The 21,239-nt window shown below is 42.2% G+C and overlaps 1 protein-coding gene across 1 annotated transcript; it reads right to left on the reverse strand.

Moving 5' to 3' along the window:
• Positions 1–799: 799 nt before the first annotated feature.
• Positions 800–12,012, reverse strand: LYPD8 (LY6/PLAUR domain containing 8). Its single transcript, XM_015072259.3, has 6 exons — positions 11,861–12,012; positions 9,558–9,667; positions 9,053–9,172; positions 7,069–7,236; positions 5,153–5,290; positions 800–1,882 (listed from the first exon to the last, which is right to left on the reverse strand). Exons 2-6 carry the CDS (start codon positions 9,610–9,612, stop codon positions 1,593–1,595), a joined length of 771 nt encoding a protein of 256 aa, XP_014927745.1. The 5' UTR covers positions 9,613–9,667; positions 11,861–12,012; the 3' UTR covers positions 800–1,592.
• Positions 12,013–21,239: the final 9,227 nt, after the last annotated feature.

Genomic DNA, 21,239 nt, shown 5'->3' on the forward strand with positions numbered 1-21,239 from the left:
TATCCTGGATTCTTCCTCACTCTCAGAGGATAGCTTCCCAGGATGTCTGCCTAGTCAGAAACATCTGTACAAGTTTAAGTAACTGAGAAACAAACTGTGGTTATTAAATTCCTTTGTATTAAATATATTTTTGACTAAGACCTATTTGTTATAGCAGCACAACTTAGCCTATTATTAATGGCAAAGGTAAGAAATCTGGCAGATACTATCTCAACCAAGCAATTAAGGTTAACACCAACTGTGATACAACACATCAACATCATATACCTCCCAATAAGATGAACTGAGAAAGACACAATATTTCTGTGGCATTCTTGCCAAAAATGTGTAACTTCAATCTTATGATGAGAAAACTTCAGACAAGTTTAAATTGAAGGACATTATGAAAAATAACTTTCCAGTAAAGGAAAAACTCCAGAACTGTCACAGTGTGTAGGAGCCTGAGGAGACATAGCAATTAAATGTAAAGAATTGGATCCTGGGCCAGAAAAAAGGACATTAGTGAAAATTGGTGAAATGCAAAGGTCTATTACTTAGCAATATTGTGTTAATGCTAACTTCCTAATTTCAGTAATTATAGTATGTTATGTAAGATGTAAACATAAGAGGAAGGTGGAAGAAGGGAGTGCTAGAATTATCTGTGTTGTTTTACAACTTTTTGGTAAGACTAAAGTTATCTCAAAATAAAAAAAAAATAAAATAAATACACGAATAAGAATGTGGTGATGAGCTACTGCCATATGGTAGCTTTGCTCTTGATACATTGTCATCAAGCCTGGACAATCAAGACCCACATTGGTTTATATACCTTCAAAAAATTTTTATTACAGAAAACTCCATTCTTCCAAGTCCGTTTCAAGGCCCACCTTATTTATTAAACTTGGACTTCTGTGTCTATTGGATTGAATACCTTTATTGTTTCTTGGGTATCTGATATGGAGTCAAAAACTCTGTCTTTCATTGTAGGTTCTCGAGAAGAGGGACTGGGGCTCCGTAGCTCCATTCCATTCTGTGAAGGCTATGAAACATCTGGTCACCTGGAGCACCAACAGCATTATGTCTCTGCCTGTGAGGTTAGGCAGGGGAGTCTGCCATGCTTCAGCATCTCCTCTGCACCCCTCTTTGGGCCCTGTGGACAATGTCACTGTGGGCCTGTGACCAGATCAAGGACCATAACTGAAGAGCCAGATATCAGTCCTAGGGTTAACACAGGGCATTACAGGCATGACTGTGTGCAGGTGGGGATGGTGGCATGTCAGTCTCCAGAAGCAGGGCTTTAGGCAGAAAATGCCAATAAGGTGAAAGGGTCTGTTTCTCAGAAGCAAGATGAGCAGATTAGGGAGGTCCTGGGAGCCCACACACTAAGGTGCACAGGTTTCAAATGCAAGAAACTGGGTTGTGGTGCTGGGCAGCAGCTGAAAGGAAGCCCATCCCAGAGCACATCAGGACAGATTTGGCCAGCCAGTGAACCAGTGCTTTAATAATGGAGAAAAATGTGGCTGTCACAGGGCCTTTGCATGTAAGGCTGTGACTGCTATTTACTGAGCAGTTAACAGGGGAAGGGTGAGGCATTTGAGGGCGGCAGTTGAATCTCAGAGTAGCAGCCTCAGCAGAAGGAGGCTGGCAAAGGCTGCAGGGGTGAAAGAGACTTTGGACCCCATATCTGGGGTGGTGGGCTCATTGGAGATGGGTGTTGAGGAGCTGCCAACAGGAGGGGTGGTCAAGGTTGCATTGGGAATGGCGGTTGAGGAGGTGTTGGCACTGTCTACACACTCAAACTTTCGGAAGATGACTCCTCCAATTGTCCGGTTCTCAGAAGATAGGAACTGACAGGTAGAGTTACTGATGTTGGAACAGCCTTTCAGCACAAGCGTCTTAGACTCTGTGAATGCAATGGAGACAGTAAGGACTTCACCTCCCTTTTTGTGCTTCTTCCACAGGCCTCTCAGCAACCTGAAACCTGTTTTAAATCTAAAACAAGAGCTTAGAGGAAGGGCCTAGGATCAAGAACACCAAATGGAGGGGCACCTGGGTGGCTCAGTCAGTTAAGTGTCTGACTCTTGATGTTGGGTAAGGTCATGGTCTCATAGTTTGTGAGTTCCAGTCCTGCATCAGGCTCTCCACCAACAGCACAGAGCCTGCTTCAGATCCTCTTTCTCCCTTTCTCTCTGCCTCTCCCTCTCTCTCTCTCTCTCTCTTTCAAAATAAATGAATATTAAAAAAACAAAATAACACCAAATGGTAATAGCAGAGGGGCCACATAGGTCAGAACACAGACCCCCACCTAACTCCAGAAGAAACTGAAGCTCCAGAAGGTGGATGCAAGCCTGAGCTCACAGAAATGAGCCTGGGACTCAAATCTCCAGTGTTTACTTGAGGAGCTGACAGGTGACAAAATCCAGGGATGGGCTCATCCCCTCTGCTCTCAGTCCAGGATGGTCTTCTCCCAGACTCCCCGGCTCCAGGTTCTGCTTTCCATCCCCACTTTTCTTTAGACCTGAGTTCTCTCTGTCTGAATTTTCTCTAAGAAAACTAGAGGTGATCTTAATTCTAAATCTGAATTATATTGTATTTAACCCTGTTAAAGGTGCAAGTCCTAGGAAAAGGCCAAGGGAATTTGCAAAGAAGATGTTGTTGTGATTGCAACTACCATTATTGAGCTCATAGTATGTGCCAGTATTGCTCTAATGGCTACAACTTAAACAGCTCTGGGGAACAGACAGTTCACAGGGGAGGAAAAACCCGGAAGGGACTAGCTACTTTTCTGAAGAAGGGCTACAAACTTGCTTTGAGAAGGAAGGAAAACTCTCCAAATCCCTTTGAAGAAAACAATGACTTACTTTTCTATAGAAAATAGCAGTGCTGAAGATTGAATTAGAGTGAGCTACAAAAATGTGTTGCTTGGCACATGTCTACAGTATTGGGTGGGGGGGGAAGTGGGCAAAAATAAACAAAAAAAACCACCCCTACATGTATGGCCACTTTGATCTGTCTGGCCTTCAGATTAAGTCAAATACTATGGATTAAAAAAAAAATCTATCCTTGGCACCAAAAGATACCTGGGAACAAGCTGAGTGGAAAGAGAAATTATTTCTGATGTTGTTGTTATCTTTAGACATAGTTTAGAATTAAACATCAGAACTGTGTTTAAATCCTAGGGATTTTTAAATTTTTTTTTGAAAATCCTCATATCACTAAATGAGAGAAGTCAATGTGAAAAGGCTACATACTATATGATTCCAAATATATGATATTCTGATAAAAGCAAAATTATGGGGAGAGTACAAAGATCTGAAGTTTCCAGGGGTAAGAGATTAATAGAGGATTTTTAGGGCAGTGAAACTACTGTGTGTGATGCTATAATGGTAGATACATGTCATTATACATTTGTCAAAACCTATGGAATATGCAACACAAACAGTGAATCCTAATGTAAACCTTGGACTCTGGGTAATGATGATGTGTCAATGTAGGTTCATAGATTACAACAAATGTTCGATTTTGGTGTGGAATGTTGATAGCAGGGGGAGTCTATGTATGTGTGGGAACACATATGGGGTATGTGGAAATCTCTTTACCTTTTTCTCAATTTTTCTGTAAACCTAAAACTCTTCTAAAAAATCTTTAAAAAAGTAAAAAATAGTTTCAAGATACGTGTGATGTTTGACCCAACTGAAAAATCTGCAATTACATGTAAACATGGATTTCCAATACTATAATTGCCATTAACAAAAGTTGAAATTAAATTGTACTTGAGTGTTGGTGTTCTTAAACTATTTTTATTCTGAGCCGTATTGTGACGGAGACTCACTGGCTGTTCTAATTTTAGCTTCATGTCTCTTCCTTTCCTGCTGGGCCACCACTAGACACCATTAGAATGCATTTCCACGCTCCAATGCAGTTTGGGTTCTGGCCAACAGAATGTGAGAAAGTGACTCATGCACCTCCAGGCCTTGCCTATAAAAACCTGCCTGCCTGGGTGCCTGGGTGGCTCAGTAGGTTCATGAGTTTGAGCCCCCCATGGGGCTCTCTGCTGTCAGTGGGGGGCCCACTTTGGATCCCCTGTCTCCCTCTCTCTTCCTTTCTCTCTCTCTCTCTCTCTCTCTCTCAAACATAAACATTAAAAAAAAAAAGACTTTCCTGCCTTCCTCCACTTCTTCTCTTTCCCCCACCTATTGGTGAGATTCAAAGAATATAGCAGGCAGCTGCCAAGTCCTGGGTAGGTGGGAACCAGAGCCTCGAGATGGAAGAAACACAGGCCCCAAAACTCTGCAATCAACTGCCATATGAGCAAAAAATAAACATCTGTTACATTGAGCCAGAGGATTTAGAGGTTGCTTTTTAACAGTAATAAACATAACCTAACTAATAAATGTATTATTCCGTAAATACTTGGGTATAGTATTAGCTTTGTATTTTATAATGGTTAAGTTGTGGGGCTCCTGGGTGGCTCAATCAGTTTAGAGTCAGACTCTTGGTTTCAGCTCAGGTCATGATCTCATGGTTTGTGAATTCAAGCCCCACATCAGACTTTGTGCTGACAGCAGAGAACCTTCTTGGAATTCTCTCTCTCCCTCTCTCTCTGACCCTCTCTTACTCTCTCTCTTCCTCTCTAAATAAATAAATAAATAAATAAATAGTTAACTTGTATTTCATAATGGTTAATATCAAATTAATTCTATAGAAAAAAAGCAAATTGTTGGCTCTTAAACCCAATCTAACTCTTTCAGTCAGGTGATCCATGTTGTCATAAGCCGACACTTCTCAGTGACAAGTAGAGAGAAAAGTGTTAAGTATTAAAAGGAAATAAAAGCAAACACACACCCCCACAGAACAACTCAACCTAGTAAAGAAATAAATGCCAGGAATTACATGATCCACTTAAACAGGCCTGGCTTGATTATAAGCCACAGTAGAACAAGGTTCAAGAGGTGGACAGCCCAGAAGGAATGGTTCTGGACTAAGGTGGCAGAAATAGCAACCAGCTCAAGGCTACATTAACAGCCTCACTATCTCAAAGACATTCTGACCTTGTCTTTTTATCCTACTAACCTCCCCCAGCTTTCTTTTGTTAACCTAGAACTTATTACCCAACACTTGATATGTTTTCAACTCAAGTCTCATAAAAGGAAATTAAAACCCCAAGACGTACCAGTCTTAAATTCTGCAACTAGACTAACACACCGTTCTTCTTTATAACATTTCCTGGATTTCACACTACAGGAAGTTTCATTAGATCCATAACATGCAAGACACTCTGTGTTGTTGGACACATCTTCCTGTAGAGGAGCTGGGAAGAATAAGAGTAATTTAGAACAGTGTTAAAACACAGAACATGACACTGCCTTGTACTGAAGGAGACAAGCAAGCAAATATGCTGGCCAGAGAGAACTTGAGAATGGGCAATTGCATGAAGACACTAATCATCCCAGCCGAAGAGTTACATATCCCCCCAAAACAGTTATAGCACACAACCCCACACACTTGCCCTTACAAACCATTCAGTCTTTAAGAACTATGGTCAGTGGTTGTGTTGGGCTGAGAAGAAAACCAACCGATGTCAACATTAGCCAGCTATGCTGAACACGCCAATAAGTGTATAGATGTCACTAAATCTTTCTCTGAATAGGGGTACCTGGGTGGCTCAGTCAGTTAAGCATCCAATTTCGGCTCAGGTCATGATCTCACAGTGAGTTTGAGTCCTGTGTTGGGCACTGTGCTGACAGCTCAGAGTCTGGAGGCTTCTTCAGATTCTGTGTGTGTGTCTCTCTCTCTGCCCCTCCCCAACTCGTGCTCTGTCTCCCTCGCTCTCTCTAAATATATATCTCTCTCTCTCTGCCTTTCTCTCTCTCTCTGTTCCTCTCTCCCCAAAATAAATAAACCTTTAAATAAATAAATATTTCTCTGAATAAATGAACACATGCCATTACTTACCAAAATTATACTGAGACCCAGTTCTGCTATTAATGACCTATGCTAGAACTATGACCAATTAACCTTGCCTTTGTGGCTATGTTTTCTTCTCCTTGAAAAGAGAGCTTTGGTAGGAGGGGCATCTGGGTGGCTCAGTCAGTTAAGTATCCTACTCTTGATTTCAGTTCAGGTCAGGATCTCATGGTTCATGAGTTCAAGCCCCACATCGGGCTCTGCACTGACAGCAAGGAGCCTGCTCAAGATTCTCTCTCCCTCTCCATCTGTTCCTCTCCTGCTCTTTCTCTCTCAAAAATAAATAAACACTAAAAAGAGAGAGAGCTTTGTATGGACCAACAGTTGTCAAATTATGGTCCAAGAACTACTGGGAATCACCCAAGAATCTTTCAGGGAGTCCACAAGGTCAAAACCATTTTCATGATAATACTAAGATGTTCGTTGCCTCTTTCACTCTATTTCTCTCACGAATGTACAGTGGAGTTTTTGAAAGGTTACATGACATGAGAGATTGCAACAGATTAAATAAGTGCACAAGCAAATCTGAGAACCCAGTTGTCTTCTATTAAGCCAGAAACCAAAGATGTTTGAGAAAATATGTAACAATGCCACTTTTCTTACTAAACATTATGTTTTGTTTTGGAAGATAGCTTTTTTCTATTTAAAACTGTTATTAATGTTCACATGTGGGTTTATTATTTTTTAGTAAGCTCAATAAAGATTTTTAAAATTTCTTTTGGACATTTTTTTAATTTTTAAAATTTCTAATACAGTAAATACTGATCATATGGATCACATAAATCAAAGTTCTCTGGAGTTCGCCATAATTTTTAATACCTACAGTCTTAAAATAGGGCCTGAAACCACATTTTAGAACTACTAATAAGCATCTAATTCCATCCAACTTGGAGTGCTGTGACTTCTGTCTGTACTTGGAAAAGAGGAAAGCATGAGAGTAGTGGTGGTTTTCCCATTTTCCTGTAATTGTTGTAATTGTTGTAAGTCAGCTATTTATATTACTTAGATATGTACTGAAGCTCTTGGACCTGAGATGTACCCCAGAGAGTGAGAACCACAGGTGGCAAAGGAAGGGACAGGGCCAGGTAGACAGAGGGAGGATGGCACATTGCCAGCACCCACCTAGAGCATCACTGGTGTCATTACACTCCTTCCCTTGGCAACACTGGCTTGTAAAGTGAAAACGTTCTTCACCAGACACGTGGACAGTGAAAGCTTCAACCATGTCTCTTCCTTCCCTGCAGTTCTCTGCAGAGCAGGCCTTATCCTGATATAATGCAATGGCTGCTGCTGCACAAAGACAAACACAGAATATCATCCCTGGGTGCTGAAGCTTCAGAGAGAGCAGAGACCCTGAATAGTGACTGCTTCAGGAAACAGTAGAAACATATCCTCAGTTCAATGTGATTTCAGAGACACTTGGGAGAGTTTCCTGCAAAAAGAAAAAATTTTCCCCATGAGGTAGTTCCTTCCTTTAGCAGGAGACTAGCAGAGGTGCAGGCTAAACTTCAGGACAAAGACTGATGAGGAGCTTGAAAATGGTAGTTCGGGCCAATATTCCAGAGTGCACTTATCAGTCTTAGCATCTTGAAAAATAGCCAAGCAGATCTGATGGTCTTAAGTGCAATCTGATGTTAAACCTGAATACAGTCAAGCTTTTAGATCAGAGCTATCTGATATGGTAGTTAGTAGCTATATGTGGCTATTTAAAATTCAGCTCTTCAGTCATATAACCACATTTCAAATGGCCAATAACTACATGAGGCTACTATATAAGACAGCATTGATGTAAACTTTTCCATTATTGAAGAAAGTTCTACTGAGCAGCATGGATCCAATTTATAGGAAAATACCAGAAATAGGGGAAGAAAGAAATGACACCACAAAGAAGCAATTAACCAAAGCCAGAATATGAGACAAATATAGGACAAATGGTCCAGTTTCTCCAACAAATCAGTGGGATTGAACAACAACAAAATGATGATTGATTCCTGTTATAAAACAAATTGGACATATTAGATCTGACAGCAAAATACAGTGTGAGGATTTTGTTTATATATAAATTCTAATACATTAACTATAACACAACATCTGAAACAATTGAGACATTTTTAAGATGTCCTGGCTACTACAGAAAATTAAAGAATTCCAGCTAATTTTCTTAGGCATATAAAGGTATGGTAGTTACATAAAGAGAAAAAAAAGTCCTTATCAGAGATGAATAGTGAAGTATTTTTAGGTGAAATTACATGATATCTAAGTTTGCTTTAAAATACCATTGCTTGGGCACCTGGGTGGCCCAGTTGGTTAAGCATCCAATTTTGGCTTAGGTCATGATCTTATGGTTCATTAGTTCAAGCCCCACATCAGACTCTGCTCTGGCAGCTCAGAGTTTGTTTGGGATTCTGTCCCTGCCCCCATCTCTTTCTGCCCCTCCCCCACTTTCTCTCTGTCTCTCTCTTTCTCAAAAAAAAATAAGTAAATTTTAAAACAAAAGAAAAAAGAAATTTCAAAAAATAAATAAAATATTATTACAAAAAAAGGCAAAATGTTGATAATTATTGACACAGGATAGTGGTTACATGGCAATGCATTATATTCTTCTTCTTGCTTTTGTGAATATTTGAAAATGCCCATAATAAAAAGTTAAAAATAAATCTAAGTGCTCTGAGAGAGAGGTAACAATCATGCCAGGAAAACACCCTGGGAGGGAGTATGAGTGAAAGTATGTTGGATCTGGAACAGGAATGAGCACTGAAACAGAGAAAATTGGGGAGGAAAAATGGAAGAATGCAAGCACCCAGAGCAAAGTTCCTGCTTTGCAGTTTACTAAGAGGTTCCCTTGCTTCTCACATCCACTAATTCAGGTACAGAATGAGATTTCAGCCAAGGGCAGCCATTCCAAAAAGCTACAAGGGCTTGTCTGTTTGCTCCTGCATTTTCATCTGACTTCTGAATTTTGCTTCTTCTGGAAGGCATATTCATGAGCCCATCTCTCTTTGCACAGCTGGGCCTTTCCTCAGCCTTCCTTTCTTCCCTGGCCACCCTCTCCAGCTCCTGCCCCATGCAAATCCCAGAAATGGGGGTTATAGCATCCCAGACTCACCTAGAGAAGAGTTGGCCAAGAAACTGGTACAGCTGACATTGGCACTTGAGGGACACCCAGTGATGCTGCTGTTGACACAGGAGTTTGTCAATGAATTACACTGCACACAACTCAGGGATTCTGGGGAGACAAGATGTCCAACACTGTCAACATTCAGGAGACACTTATAGAGTGTACTATGGACAAAACACCACATCCATCTCAAGCTAAAGGAATAGCTGGGAGGTATCCCTTCCCTCTGGCATCCCCCAAACTTGAGGCTGTGAGATATAGCCACCCCCATTAGTTTCTCTCCACTGTCCACCATTTCCCACTGGGAATAACCACAGCACAGAGCTTCAGCTCCACTGACACCAGTGTGCACAGAGAGGTCTCCCATTATCCACTGACCAGACTTTGACATGAGAGGCCACATGAGAGAACCCCAGAGCACCAAGAACAGAAGACCTTGATGAGGTGTGAAAAGAGGTCTTTATTCCCAAAGGGTGTCATTGTTTTCCCTCACCTACAGCTGTTACCACAAGTGCCGCGATGATACAGGTAAGGAGGATGCCTTTCATGGTGCTGGATCTGGTGTCTCACAAGGACAAGGACTGTGGCTGTACAGCTCTAAGCCTGAAGAGACACAAATAAGGCAGTCTGGGGTCTTGGAACATCCCCTAATTGTAATCATACTTTGATAAGCCCAGCACACAGCCCATCCTTGTGAAAGAAAGAGTCAGCATTCTTAGCTGTGAGCACAGATTTGTGATGCAGTTTCTATGCTGTCCTTTTATGTGCATCAGTCTGGGATTTCCCCAATTCTGGATGCCTGCAGAAACATCTACACACAGATACAAAACGCAGCCTGTGCATTTCCTACGGAGCCATTTCAGGTACAAGATGGGCAAGCAGAAGATTGCCAGCCCCACTGGGAATGGGATCCAAGAAGAAAGCTGGGCTTTCCTGTCCCAGAGCATAATGTAATCCTCTAGCTAATATCTGGCCTCATACACATAATTGAGGGGCTTACCGTTGTCATCACCACCCCAGTGGGCAGACACCTATTGAGAACTTTATTCTGAGCATTCTGTGTTCTTTAATTCATGTAATGCCTCCACCCTAGCAGACAGGTACTATTATTAACATCTCCCTCATTTCGTAGGGAAAATCAAGTCCCAGAGAGGTTAAATAAATCACTCAAAGTCAGGGTCACATTCTTGGGAGGTGATAGAGCTGGGGTTAGCTAAGGCCCCTAACCACCACCCACACTGCCTCAAACTCATGTGAGTACCAGAGCCCCAGGCCTGAACACAATCAGCCTACAGGACTGAAACAGAGGCTCCAGCACACCAGTCTTTCTGTATCCACCAATCATCTGATAGCTACAGTTTCTCTGTATTCATTAGGATCCTGAATCAGAGCTCCCAGAATTTCATCTTGCCCATGTATCAAAGGAGCAAGGAGGGGAAGTATCTGGCTCTGCATGGAGTCCTTCCTGATTGTTAGCTCATTTACCCTATAAACAGTAGCCACAAGCTGCATGTGGCTATTTGAATTTAGATTCATTGAAATGTTGAAAAAAAACAACATTCTGTTTCTCAGTCACCTGGCTAGTGACCACTTACTGGCCAGCACAACTTTGGAACATTTCCTTCATCACAGAAAGTCCCAGCTCACAGTGTTGCTTATTGCTCTGCTCAGCAGGTGGCAAACTTATAGACAGAGATAATGAATGCTGCCCAAATTCACCCAGCTTGTTAGGCCAAAATTGGGACTTCATTCTGCATCCTTTAAGCTCCAAAGCTGAGTTGCACCATGACAGGGAGAACTGACTTTCACCTGGGAGCTGCAGCCCACCTCTCACCTCTCACCTTTCCATACTACATACATGTACACACCACACACACCACTTCAACTATGATCTCTTAGTTGACTTATTAGGGGTTAGTGAAAATGAAGAGAAACTAGTTCAATCAGGGGAGGCAGATGGGCCCATATATTATCTAATGGTCACAAAATATAAAAAAAAAAAACCAAGGAGAAAAATTAAGTATGTCTAATTTGAAGCTTGTGGCAGATGTTCTTTTCATTGCACCCTGCATGTGCCCATGCCCGATGACCCCTCCAGGCTTCAGGAACCCCAGTAGGGAGAGAGGCTCATGGGGGTGAGCCTCCTGGGAAGGGTCTTCTCAAGCCTTGTGAGTGTGGAAGAGGATGGAAAGGGAGGTAAAGAGATGAGTGTAAAGAGGCCATAGCAGCCATGCCTGGTACATAAATTGCTTCTCCTTGTGGCATAAACATGATTATTAGCCTCATTTTCATAGGGAAATAAAGGAGGCCCAGAGAGATCAGGATCCAGTCCAGGGACACATGGCAGAGAGTCAGAGTCTGGAGTGGTGAGAACTTGGGCCCTGCTTGCCACCTCTGAAGCCAGTGAGGTGGAGGTTGGGAAAGGGAGCCTCATATGGAAAATGTGAACAAGCAGCATCTAAAAAAACCCTTTGCAAAGTACTTCCTTCCACTCATTCTATAATTGGATATTTTCAATAGCCTGAGAGGGTTCTACCACAATTGCTTTCATTTTATACATAGGCAAGCAGAGTTCAGAGCAGGTATGAAAAGGACAAAGCACATACCATGAGCAAACCCCACAATGCACACATCTCTCCTCACCAGCCTTCCCTTTCCTGAGTGTTGCTAAAGAAGCCAGAGCTATGAGAATGCCCTGGACTACAACCACCCCCACAATGCCCTTCCCTTGGTTTCAGCTCCTCTCAAGGTGGGACACCCTCCCCCCACCCCCACAGCTTGGCTTCAGCCCCTCACCTTCAGAGTCTGTCCTGGAGACTGCCCACAGAAGGTGAATCCCAGCAGAGGATTAGAGCAGGTGTGTGAAGGGCCTTATATAGCAGGTGACTACACAATCAGAAACCACAGCTGCCTGCAGGGAGGGGCTTCTGGGTCAGGCTGGACTCTGCCCAGCCACAGGGCCACAGGGAGCTTAATCCTTTGGCAGCTGTGCAGTTGGTCAACTATCTGAGGCCTCCAGAATTTGAATGCAACTTTGGTTAAGGCCTGCCTTTGGCAAAGCATGCAAGAAGTAAGATGTGTCTCAGGCATGGTCTTATGTTGGCTGTGGCCCACAGAATGGATTACAGTATCTGTTAATAAGTCACAAGCCTCACATTATACCAGCTTGATAAAGCAGTCACCTTGATTAGCCCATTTACAGATAAGGAAATGAAGGCACAGGAGAGAAACATAAGAGACTTGCCCAAGATCACACAGCTCAGGCAGAGTCAGAACTCAGAATCAGGCCATATAGAGTCCATGCAGCTTAGGAAAGGGGAGTCAGGCCCCATGGGGCCTCAATAAGTCTCAGAGTCCTTTAGCCAAGATGAGGGCAAACCCACTGTGCAACCTCACAGGGTAGAGGGGTCACGAAGCCCTTGCTTGCAGCATGTCCTACATGCCTGTGTGAGGGGCCCACAAGCATTTCTGCTGCCAACACCAACACTCGAATTCATCCAGCCTCACCATCAGGGAAGCCACTATTGATAAGAACCTGGGTCAGCACCTCCCAGCAGCCTCACATTGTGCCATTGATGCTCCTGGCATTGAGAATAAACTGGAGTTACCTGCTCTTTTCTTCTTTCTGCTGTCCCTGCCACCTCAAGACACATAGGCATGCACATTCATGCACACACTGACATACACACAAACTCAGACATATATTCACACACATAATAAACTGCAGACACACACACACGCACGCACACACACACACACCACATCACACCAACATCCCCAGCCTTCAGTTAAACTTGGAGTTCCCCGTTCTTGAAATATCTCTTTGTTTTTTTAAAAAAAGTATGTATGTATGTATGTATGTATGTATGTATGTATGTATGTATTTTGAGAGAAAGAGAGAGCGTGAGCCAGGGAGGAGCAGAAAGAGAGAGAGACGGAAGATCCCAAGCCCTGACCCAGGGCTCCAACTTGAGATGGGGAGCTCCATCTCACAAACCATGAAAACATGACCTGAACCAAAATCAAGAGTCAGATGCTTAACTGACTGAGCACCCAGGCATCCTGAAAATACTACTTATCCATTTGACCTACTCTGTCACTCAGCTTTCCCTCCTTTTCCCAAGCTCATGTTTTCATTCAACAAACATTTTTTTTTTTTTTTGCACTATGCATCAGGTCTGCTCCAAGCATTTGGGAGGTATCTGAGCAAAGAGACAGAGACTGCCCTCCTTGAGTGTAGTCATGAATGTGAAACAGAAAACATAAATAAAGTGATAAACAAGCAAATTACAGAGTAGATTAGAATGTGGTGACTGCTCTGATGAAAAGACAGAGAAAAGCAAAAGCAAAGGTGAAGGACCAAGCATGCTGGGGAACACAGGATTCAATTTTAAATAAGGAGGTCTGCATTGGTCTCATGAAGAAGGTGAAATTTGGGTCATTTTTGTAAGCAGAGCCTCTGACCATCCCTTGTTTTCTCTTGCTCTCTCCTACCCTCAGGATGGCTATAACAGCATTTTCCTAAACAAAGGTTAAGTCCCTCCCTAACAGAATTTAGAATTTAGAATTTAGAATTCACTCCAGCCACCTGGGACACCCCATTAGGAGAGGTGGTAGCAGGAGTAGCCAATGGGATGTGGTGAAAGAAAAGGCCTATGCATTGGACTTTCCCCAGCCTAAGATGGGGGATTTGAAAGGCACAATAACAGCCCCAGGGACCACTCTGTTAACACACTGAAAACTGACAGGAGAATCAGGCTAATCTACATTAATCCTTCTCAGAAGGCACCAGATCCCCAGGAAAATGGGCCAAAGGCAACTAGGAAGGTCTGGATCTGAATGCAGTCTTTGCCTTTCTTGCCACATAAGTTACTTATTAACCTGTCTCACTGGGCCTGAGTTCCCCAACTATAAAATGGGAACATCAGACCTCAAAGAAATGTTTGTTCGTTATTTATTTCCTTCTTCATTCCTCACCCCATCCCATTGTGTTGTTTCTAATGTCATATAACAACAATGACATGGGAGGTGGGGGTTGATCTTGAGTGATTTGGTTGCAGCCCTGGAGCTCAGCTGTACACAGCCATTCACAGCAGTCCTGGATTTGCCCTACCCAAGGTCTAGACAGTATATAGATGGGTATCATAACCCCCCTTGACAGATAAGGATGCTGAGCCCCAAAGAGGCCTCTCTGTTAGGCCTTCAGACACCTGGGCCAATATTCTTTCCACTCCAACACAGCTCATGTAGGGCCAGCCTCGGCCCCAGGGTTGGGAACATTGACCCACCTTCCCTCCTCCCGTTCTATTCCATAGTCAGCATGGAACTATCAGAACTAAAAAGCTGGAATCAGTCACGAAACATTATAAAAACGCACGCCCTAAAGCAGACACTCCTTCTGACTAGCCAAGAAGTCCAGGGACCCAAAAGAAGAAAGACCTCAACACACAACCTAACTTTTGCTCCTAAACTAAGGACACTGGGCATGCCTCAGGCACCCTGGTTCTATTATCACCTTAGAAGAGAACAAAGCTGGCTGTCCTCATGACCATTCAGCAGGGGTAAGCTAAAACTCACCCAGATATTGGAGAGCTTCTCTGGGGTGTGAACCTGAAAGCCATGTGGAAAATGGGTTTCCTAAACTATCAACAAAGCTTGACGATGAGTTCTCAGAGAAGTGCACTCCATTTTAGAATAAATTTGCAGAGGTAGGCAGGGTCAGGGCAGGACATCCAGAACAGAAACTCCAATAGGGATCTAAGCCAAAAACTCAGCTAAATGTCCTTCACACATGTTCCACCTGCTCTCCATCTGTGTTTGCTTCAGGGAACTTTCATTGCCTGGCTTGTTCCTCCAGCTTGAAAACGTGAAAATGAGCTAAAATCATTAAATTACTCTTCCAAGTATTCCTGATCTGCAGACACCACTCAGGGAAAATTGGAATGCTCTAAGAGATAGGCCTCCCCAATAGTCCATGCCCTGTGCAAGATAACAATCCCTGAGTCTTGGGTTCCCCATCTGTCAAATGGAGACAGCAATACCACCTACTTCTTAAGAGCTGTTCTGAGGCTTAAAGGAAATCACTGACATTCTGTATGTACTTATCATGTTGAAAGGGCTCCAAAAATGATGCTTCCCACTGCTGTCACTTTATGAGCTTACACCAGTGACATCATAGCCCGGGAGAATACACAAAGCCACACAGAGCAGGGGCTAAGATGAAGCCTGACCTCAGAGTGCTCCTCTGTCACTTACCAATTGATTGAGCTTAAACAGTTCGTTTAAGACTCATTCTCTGAGTCTTGGTTTCTTCACCTGAAAGAAAGGGATATCCACAATACCCAATGTGTTACAAAGATTAAGAGGAAAGCCATGATGCTTTTTGCACAATGCATACACTATTATAAATCTAGCCCAAGAAAATGTGGCTATTATCATTAATTTAGTCACTCAAAGTTTACCTGGTCTTCCTTTGTGGCAGGCAACCTGTCTAGTACTAAATAAATAATTATCTCAGGAAATTTTCAACATAACCATTTCCCAATAGACTCCTGGCTCTAAATGCAAGGCCTTTTGAAAGAATTGTTGCATCCAACATTATATAAAATCAGTTTGTTTGCATGATCTACTCTTGTGGACCTCCACTGGACTGATGAGGAAAAACAAAACCCAACAGACAGGTCTGGCTTGACACCTGGCTACACCACTTATCAGGTCTGTAAACTTGTTTAAAATTCTCAGCATCTCCCTCAAAACAAAAGGAGAAAAATGTCTATTTCACACAGATACTGACTCACATAGTGGCTGACACACAAAAAGCACTAAATTAAAATAGATGCCCCTTTCCCCAAATCCTTTTTCTGACAATTAAGACCTAAATGTCCTCATTTATTCAAGAAAATATATGTTAGTGCCTTTATGCCAAGCTCTGGATAGTGGGAATACAAAGCCCTTGCCCTCCCTAAGATTTAAGCTGATAACAACTACAAACAAACAAGAAAACATTTTTTTAATACAAGTAAACAGGCATATAAAGATAATTGCAAATCGAAGACTTGAGATGGAAACAAAATGGTAGCTGAGATAGGAAAGAATTGGGTTAAGTCAGGGAGACATCTCTGATAAGTGAGAAAGAACCATGCAAAGGCAAGGAGGTCAGATGGCTCCCAGAAGAGGACAAAAAGCATGATCAAAAAAAGGCTCTTTGGTGAAAGACATGCCTTGCTTAAGGGACTGAGCAGAGGAACACCAGTTTATGGAAGAATCACAAGGTTAGTATTCACCCCCTCCTGAGCTCACTTCAATATTTTATGTTGGTTCTTACAAGAAGCTTAGATTAGGTGCAAAGAGCACTAGACTTGTTGGCAGGATATGGGTGTTCAAAGTTAGTTTTGTAATTTACTAGCTATTATGTTAACTTTTCTCCATGAATCACAACTTCCTTATCTATAAGATGGTAAAATTAGTAATAACTACCGAGAAGAAAATGGATGGTGACCTCCCGCCCTCATCTACAAAACATAAAGAGAAATAATTCTCCACTGGCTACATCATTTCTAACAAATGAGGTAGGTGAGCCAGACTAACAAACATCCCTTAAACATCATGCCAAGGTTATCGCGTCCATGTGGAATAGAGTCAAAGTCATGTTGACAGGAAGATGTGCTTTCTTTATATAAGACTGAATTACATTGTCTTGGGAAGAATATTAACACCCACTTTTGCCCTCTGAGTAATGAGTGAGGTAAACTGCAGGTACTTCCACTATTGAGGAGTCTGAACTGGATCTGTTTACCTACCTCCCTTCTCATCCTTCCACTCTTCAGAACCAGAAACCCTGGACAGAAAATGGCCTCCATTAGCAGCTGTTCAGAGCCCAAAGTGATGGTACTGGGGAGACTCCTGAAAGAAACAAAGCATGAGGTAGTTCATGTCTCTTGGTATTCAGTGGAATTGAATTTCTCTGGAGAATGAGAAGTGGGGAGAGAAAGTAGAAGAGTGGAGCCTTCATTAAAAGAGAAAGAGGGATGGAAATTAGGGAGAGGTGAGGAGAGATAGACACAGAAGAAAAAAGGATAATTCAGGACCTTCCTTCCCTCCTTCTGCCTCCTCTGTGAGGCCCAGGACAAAAGTGAGTTGACTCAGGATCTTTCTAGATGTAGCTGTCTGCTGCTTCCCACCAATCTGTCACAGAATGCTCCTCCACCAATAGGCAAAACTGGCCAATTTCATTAAAGTGTGATAAATAGTTTCCAATCACTCTGATGGTGATAGTGATGACAAATGATAGTGCTGTTTTGTAGTGTGTATGTTTTTCTTTTACTATACTTTCTTTTAAAAATAAAATCTAGAAACCCTATGGAAGTTCCAGATGTTTGTTTGAGAGTCTAGGACATGAAACTCATTCTTCTGTTCAGCCAACATGTTCTATAAACAGCATCTAGAATGGAGAAGAGTTAGGAAAGACTGTCAGGACTAAAGGAAGGGAAAAAAAAAGTACAAAGGCAGCTGAAAACAGACAAGTCATGAGACTATCTCCTGTAGCTTGCTTCCAAGGCTGTGTCTATTAACTCATGGGTATAAAGACAGGATTTCCATGTCCTTGTGACTAATTCAAATGGAATGTTTATTTAAGAATATGATACCATTTAAGACATATTAAATGAGCTATTAAAGGATGAAACTATGAAAAGTCTATATTGATGTTGGTGACAATAATAGTGTATGGAACATAAAGCTGGTTTCTATTTCTGGTTCTCATGGGCTGTGCAACTTTGTCCCATGTCATCCCCCTTTTTGTATCCCAGGAAAGTACTATAAGTGAAGAATTCCGTCTAGTTTCAAGTGTATTATTCTAACAGAGCTAACCATTCTGGGGCTTCAGACCCCAGAGTTGAAGTCTTTTCTCTGAATTCAAATGCAGTCATTAAGATTAAGAAGATGGGAAAAGTTAAGATGGTAGAGTAGGAGGAGGACCCTATGCTTGCCTTATCACTTGAACATAGCTAGATAAATATCAAATCATTCTGAACACACAAGAAATCAATCTTAGGACTGAGAGACAAGACTCTACAACAAGAGGGAGAGAAGAGGCTACATTGTGGAAGGTTATTAGGTGTAGAGATGTGATTTTGGGGAGAAAAGGGTTGTGGCTGCTATGGAGGGGAAGGACTCCTGATCATGGACAGAGGAGAAAGAGAGAGACAGAGAGAGACAGAGAGACAGAGAGAAGTGCACAGAGGATTGCACAGGAAAAACACTTTCCAAAAATCATTGTTTAGGAAAATTAGAAGGGCTGATTAGCATGAGGCTTTACAGCCAGTAAAGCTCAAAGACTGACATTTCAAGTCTGCCATGGCTGGGTGGAACCTAGAGGGTGCATTGGTGCTCCTGTGGAAAGGAGGGTAAAGGCCTGGGAGCAGAAAAGGCAATTTGAGGATACCTTGGGACACACTAGAAGACAAGTTACCCCCTTATTGGAACACATCTGGGAGAGGTGGCACTGCCTCTAAGGGGGCAAAAGAGCTGTTATGTGTTATTGTACTGCCCAGTCCCTTAGCATAGGGGCAGAGACACCTGCTGGGGGCATCTAACCTGGACACCGGGTTTTTGCTGCATATTATACACCAAGATCCTGCTAGATGGTGTGACTGCTCTTCTGGGACAAATACACACTAGCCCCAGCAGAGCAACACCTTCACCAGAGGATCAGCATGGGGTCTGGGCCAGGTCCCTAAATTTGGAGTTTGAAACACAGTCAGCATGCCTGAGATAAAACACAGTTGTACTATGCTTCCATGTGGGCAGATTGCCTGTACATAGAGTGAAGGCAGGCATCTGGGACATTAGGGTAGACAATTCACTCTTCTATAAGGGCTTCCCAAACAGCAGCATGCACCAACTCCCCTCTCCAGGAACAAGGAAGAGAGCTGTTACCATTTTTCTCCTCTGTCCATCAGCATGAACTGACATCAGTGAGCAACACAGCACTAATAGTGGAGGCCTGAGCTGCCTACACCATATCCCACCCCCTGCATTCTGCAGGTGCTAAAGCAAGTGTGTCTGAGAAAAAGAGCAATGGTCCCCTCCACAAGAAGACCAGCAACCCCCCCCACACACACCCCAAGTCTACTGACCATAAAGTGCTACAAAGTTTCAGCTCTAGTCAAAATAGGATTAGAACTCTTTCAACAAGCAAATAAGAGCATACATAGTTAAAACTCACCACACTATCCACAGGAGACAAGGAGAAAACCTACAGAGGCCTAACTGAGGAAAAGAGCAACCAAAACACAGCACAGAGTGCACACAGCATACACCAGCATACACCAGAAACATTTCCTGAAATGCCAGGTCCTGGACAGTATAAGATTCTTCTTAACAAAGTCATTACTCTCAGGAGCAGGAAACAAAATGGGATTTCCTAACACAGAGAAGAAGACAGAAACCTAGACAAATGCCAAGAGGAAGGAATACATCCCAAAAGAAAGGACAAGCGGAGGGCATGGCCAGGGATCAAATAAAAACAGATATAAGTAATATGCCTGAGCCAGAATTTAACAACAATCATAGGTGTACTTAGGTGGTTCAGTTGGTTAAGCATCAGACTTCAGCCCAGGTCATGATCTCACAGTTTGAGTTTGAACTCCACTACAGGCTTTGCATTGACAATGTGGAGTCTGATTGGTATTCTCTCTCCCTCTCTCTCTGCCCCTTCCCCACGCATGCTCTCTCTCTCAAAATAAATAAATAAACTTAAAAAATACAAAAAAATATAAACAACCATAAGGATATATAGAAGACTCAGGGAGTTCCTTATGGCAGAGATAAAAGACGTAAAAACTAGTCAGGCCAAAATTTAATTTAATTTAATTTAATTTAATTTAATTTAATTTATTAATTAATTTAATTTAATTTAATTTAATTTAATTTTTTATTTTTTATTTTAATATAATCTATTGTCAAATTGGCTAACATACAATGTGTATAGTATGCTCTTGGCTTTGGTGCTCATCCCAACAGGTGCCCTCCACAATACCCATCACGTATGTTCCACTCTCCCCCACACCCATCAATCCTCTGTGTGTTCTCTGTATTCAAGAGTCTCTTATGGTTTGCCTCCCTCCCTCTCAGTTTGTAACTATTTTTCCCCTTCTCTCCCCCATGGTCTTCTGTTAAGTTTTTCAAGTTCCACATATGAGTAAAAACATATGATATATGTATTTCACTGACTGACTTATTTCACTTAGCATAATACCTTCTACTTCCACACACGCTGCTGCAAATGTCCAGATTGCATTCTTTCTCATTGCCAAGTAGTATTCCATTGTATATATAAACCACATTTTCTTTACCCATTCATCATTTGATGGATATTTAGGCTCTTTCCATAATTTGGCTATTGTTGAAAGTGCTGCTATAAACATTGGGGTACATGTGCCTCTATGCATCAGCACTCCTATATTCTTTGGGTAGATTTGTAGCAGTGTTATTGCTGGGTCATAGTAGAATTCTATTTTTAATTTTTTGAGGAACCTCCACACTGTTTCAGGAGCAGCTACACCAATTTGCATTCCCACCAACAGTGTAAGAGTGTTCCCATTTCTCCAAATTCTGGCCAGCATCTGTTGTTTACTGAGTTGTTGATTTTAGCCACTCTGACCAGTGTGGGGTGGTATCTCAGTGTGGTTTTGATTTGTATTTCCCTGATGATGAGTGACACTGAGCATGGTTTCATATGTCTGTTGGCCATCTGGATGCCTTCTTTGGAAAAGTGTCTAGTCATGTCTTCTGCCCATTTCTCCACTGGATTATTTGTTTTTTTGGATGTTGAGTTTGGTAAATTCTTTATGGATTTTGGATACTAATCTTTTATCCAATATGTCATTTGCAAATATATTTTCCCATTATGTCTGTTGCCTTTTGGTTTTGTTGATTGCTTCCTTCGCAGTGCAGAAGCTTTTTATCTTCATGAGGTCCTAATAGTTCATTTTTGCTTTTAATTCCCTTGCCTTTGGAGATGTGTCAAGCAAGAAATTGCTGCAGCTGAGGTAAAAAAGGTTGTTTGCTTTCCCCTCTAGGGTTTTGATGGTTTCCTGTCTCACATTTGGGTCCTTCATCCATTTTGAGTTTATTTTTTATTATGGTGTAAGAAAGTGGTTTAGTTTCATTCTTC

This window comes from Acinonyx jubatus, chromosome A1 (genome assembly GCF_027475565.1).
Source record: "Acinonyx jubatus isolate Ajub_Pintada_27869175 chromosome A1, VMU_Ajub_asm_v1.0, whole genome shotgun sequence".
NCBI classification, from domain to species: Eukaryota; Metazoa; Chordata; class Mammalia; order Carnivora; family Felidae; genus Acinonyx; species Acinonyx jubatus.

What these genes read in the sequence shown, in the direction of transcription:
- LYPD8 (XM_015072259.3), bottom strand. Translation starts at nt 9,612, where the DNA reads ATGAAAGGCATCCTCCTTACCTGTATCATCGCGGCACTTGTGGTAACA. An exon ending in CTTGGCCAACTCTTCTCTAG is followed by an intron (nt 7,237 to 9,052) that starts GTGAGTCTGGGA and finishes GTCTTTGTGCAG; the next exon opens with CAGCAGCCATTGCATTATAT. An exon ending in AGTTGCAGAATTTAAGACTG is followed by an intron (nt 1,883 to 5,152) that starts GTACGTCTTGGG and finishes TTGCATTCACAG; the next exon opens with AGTCTAAGACGCTTGTGCTG.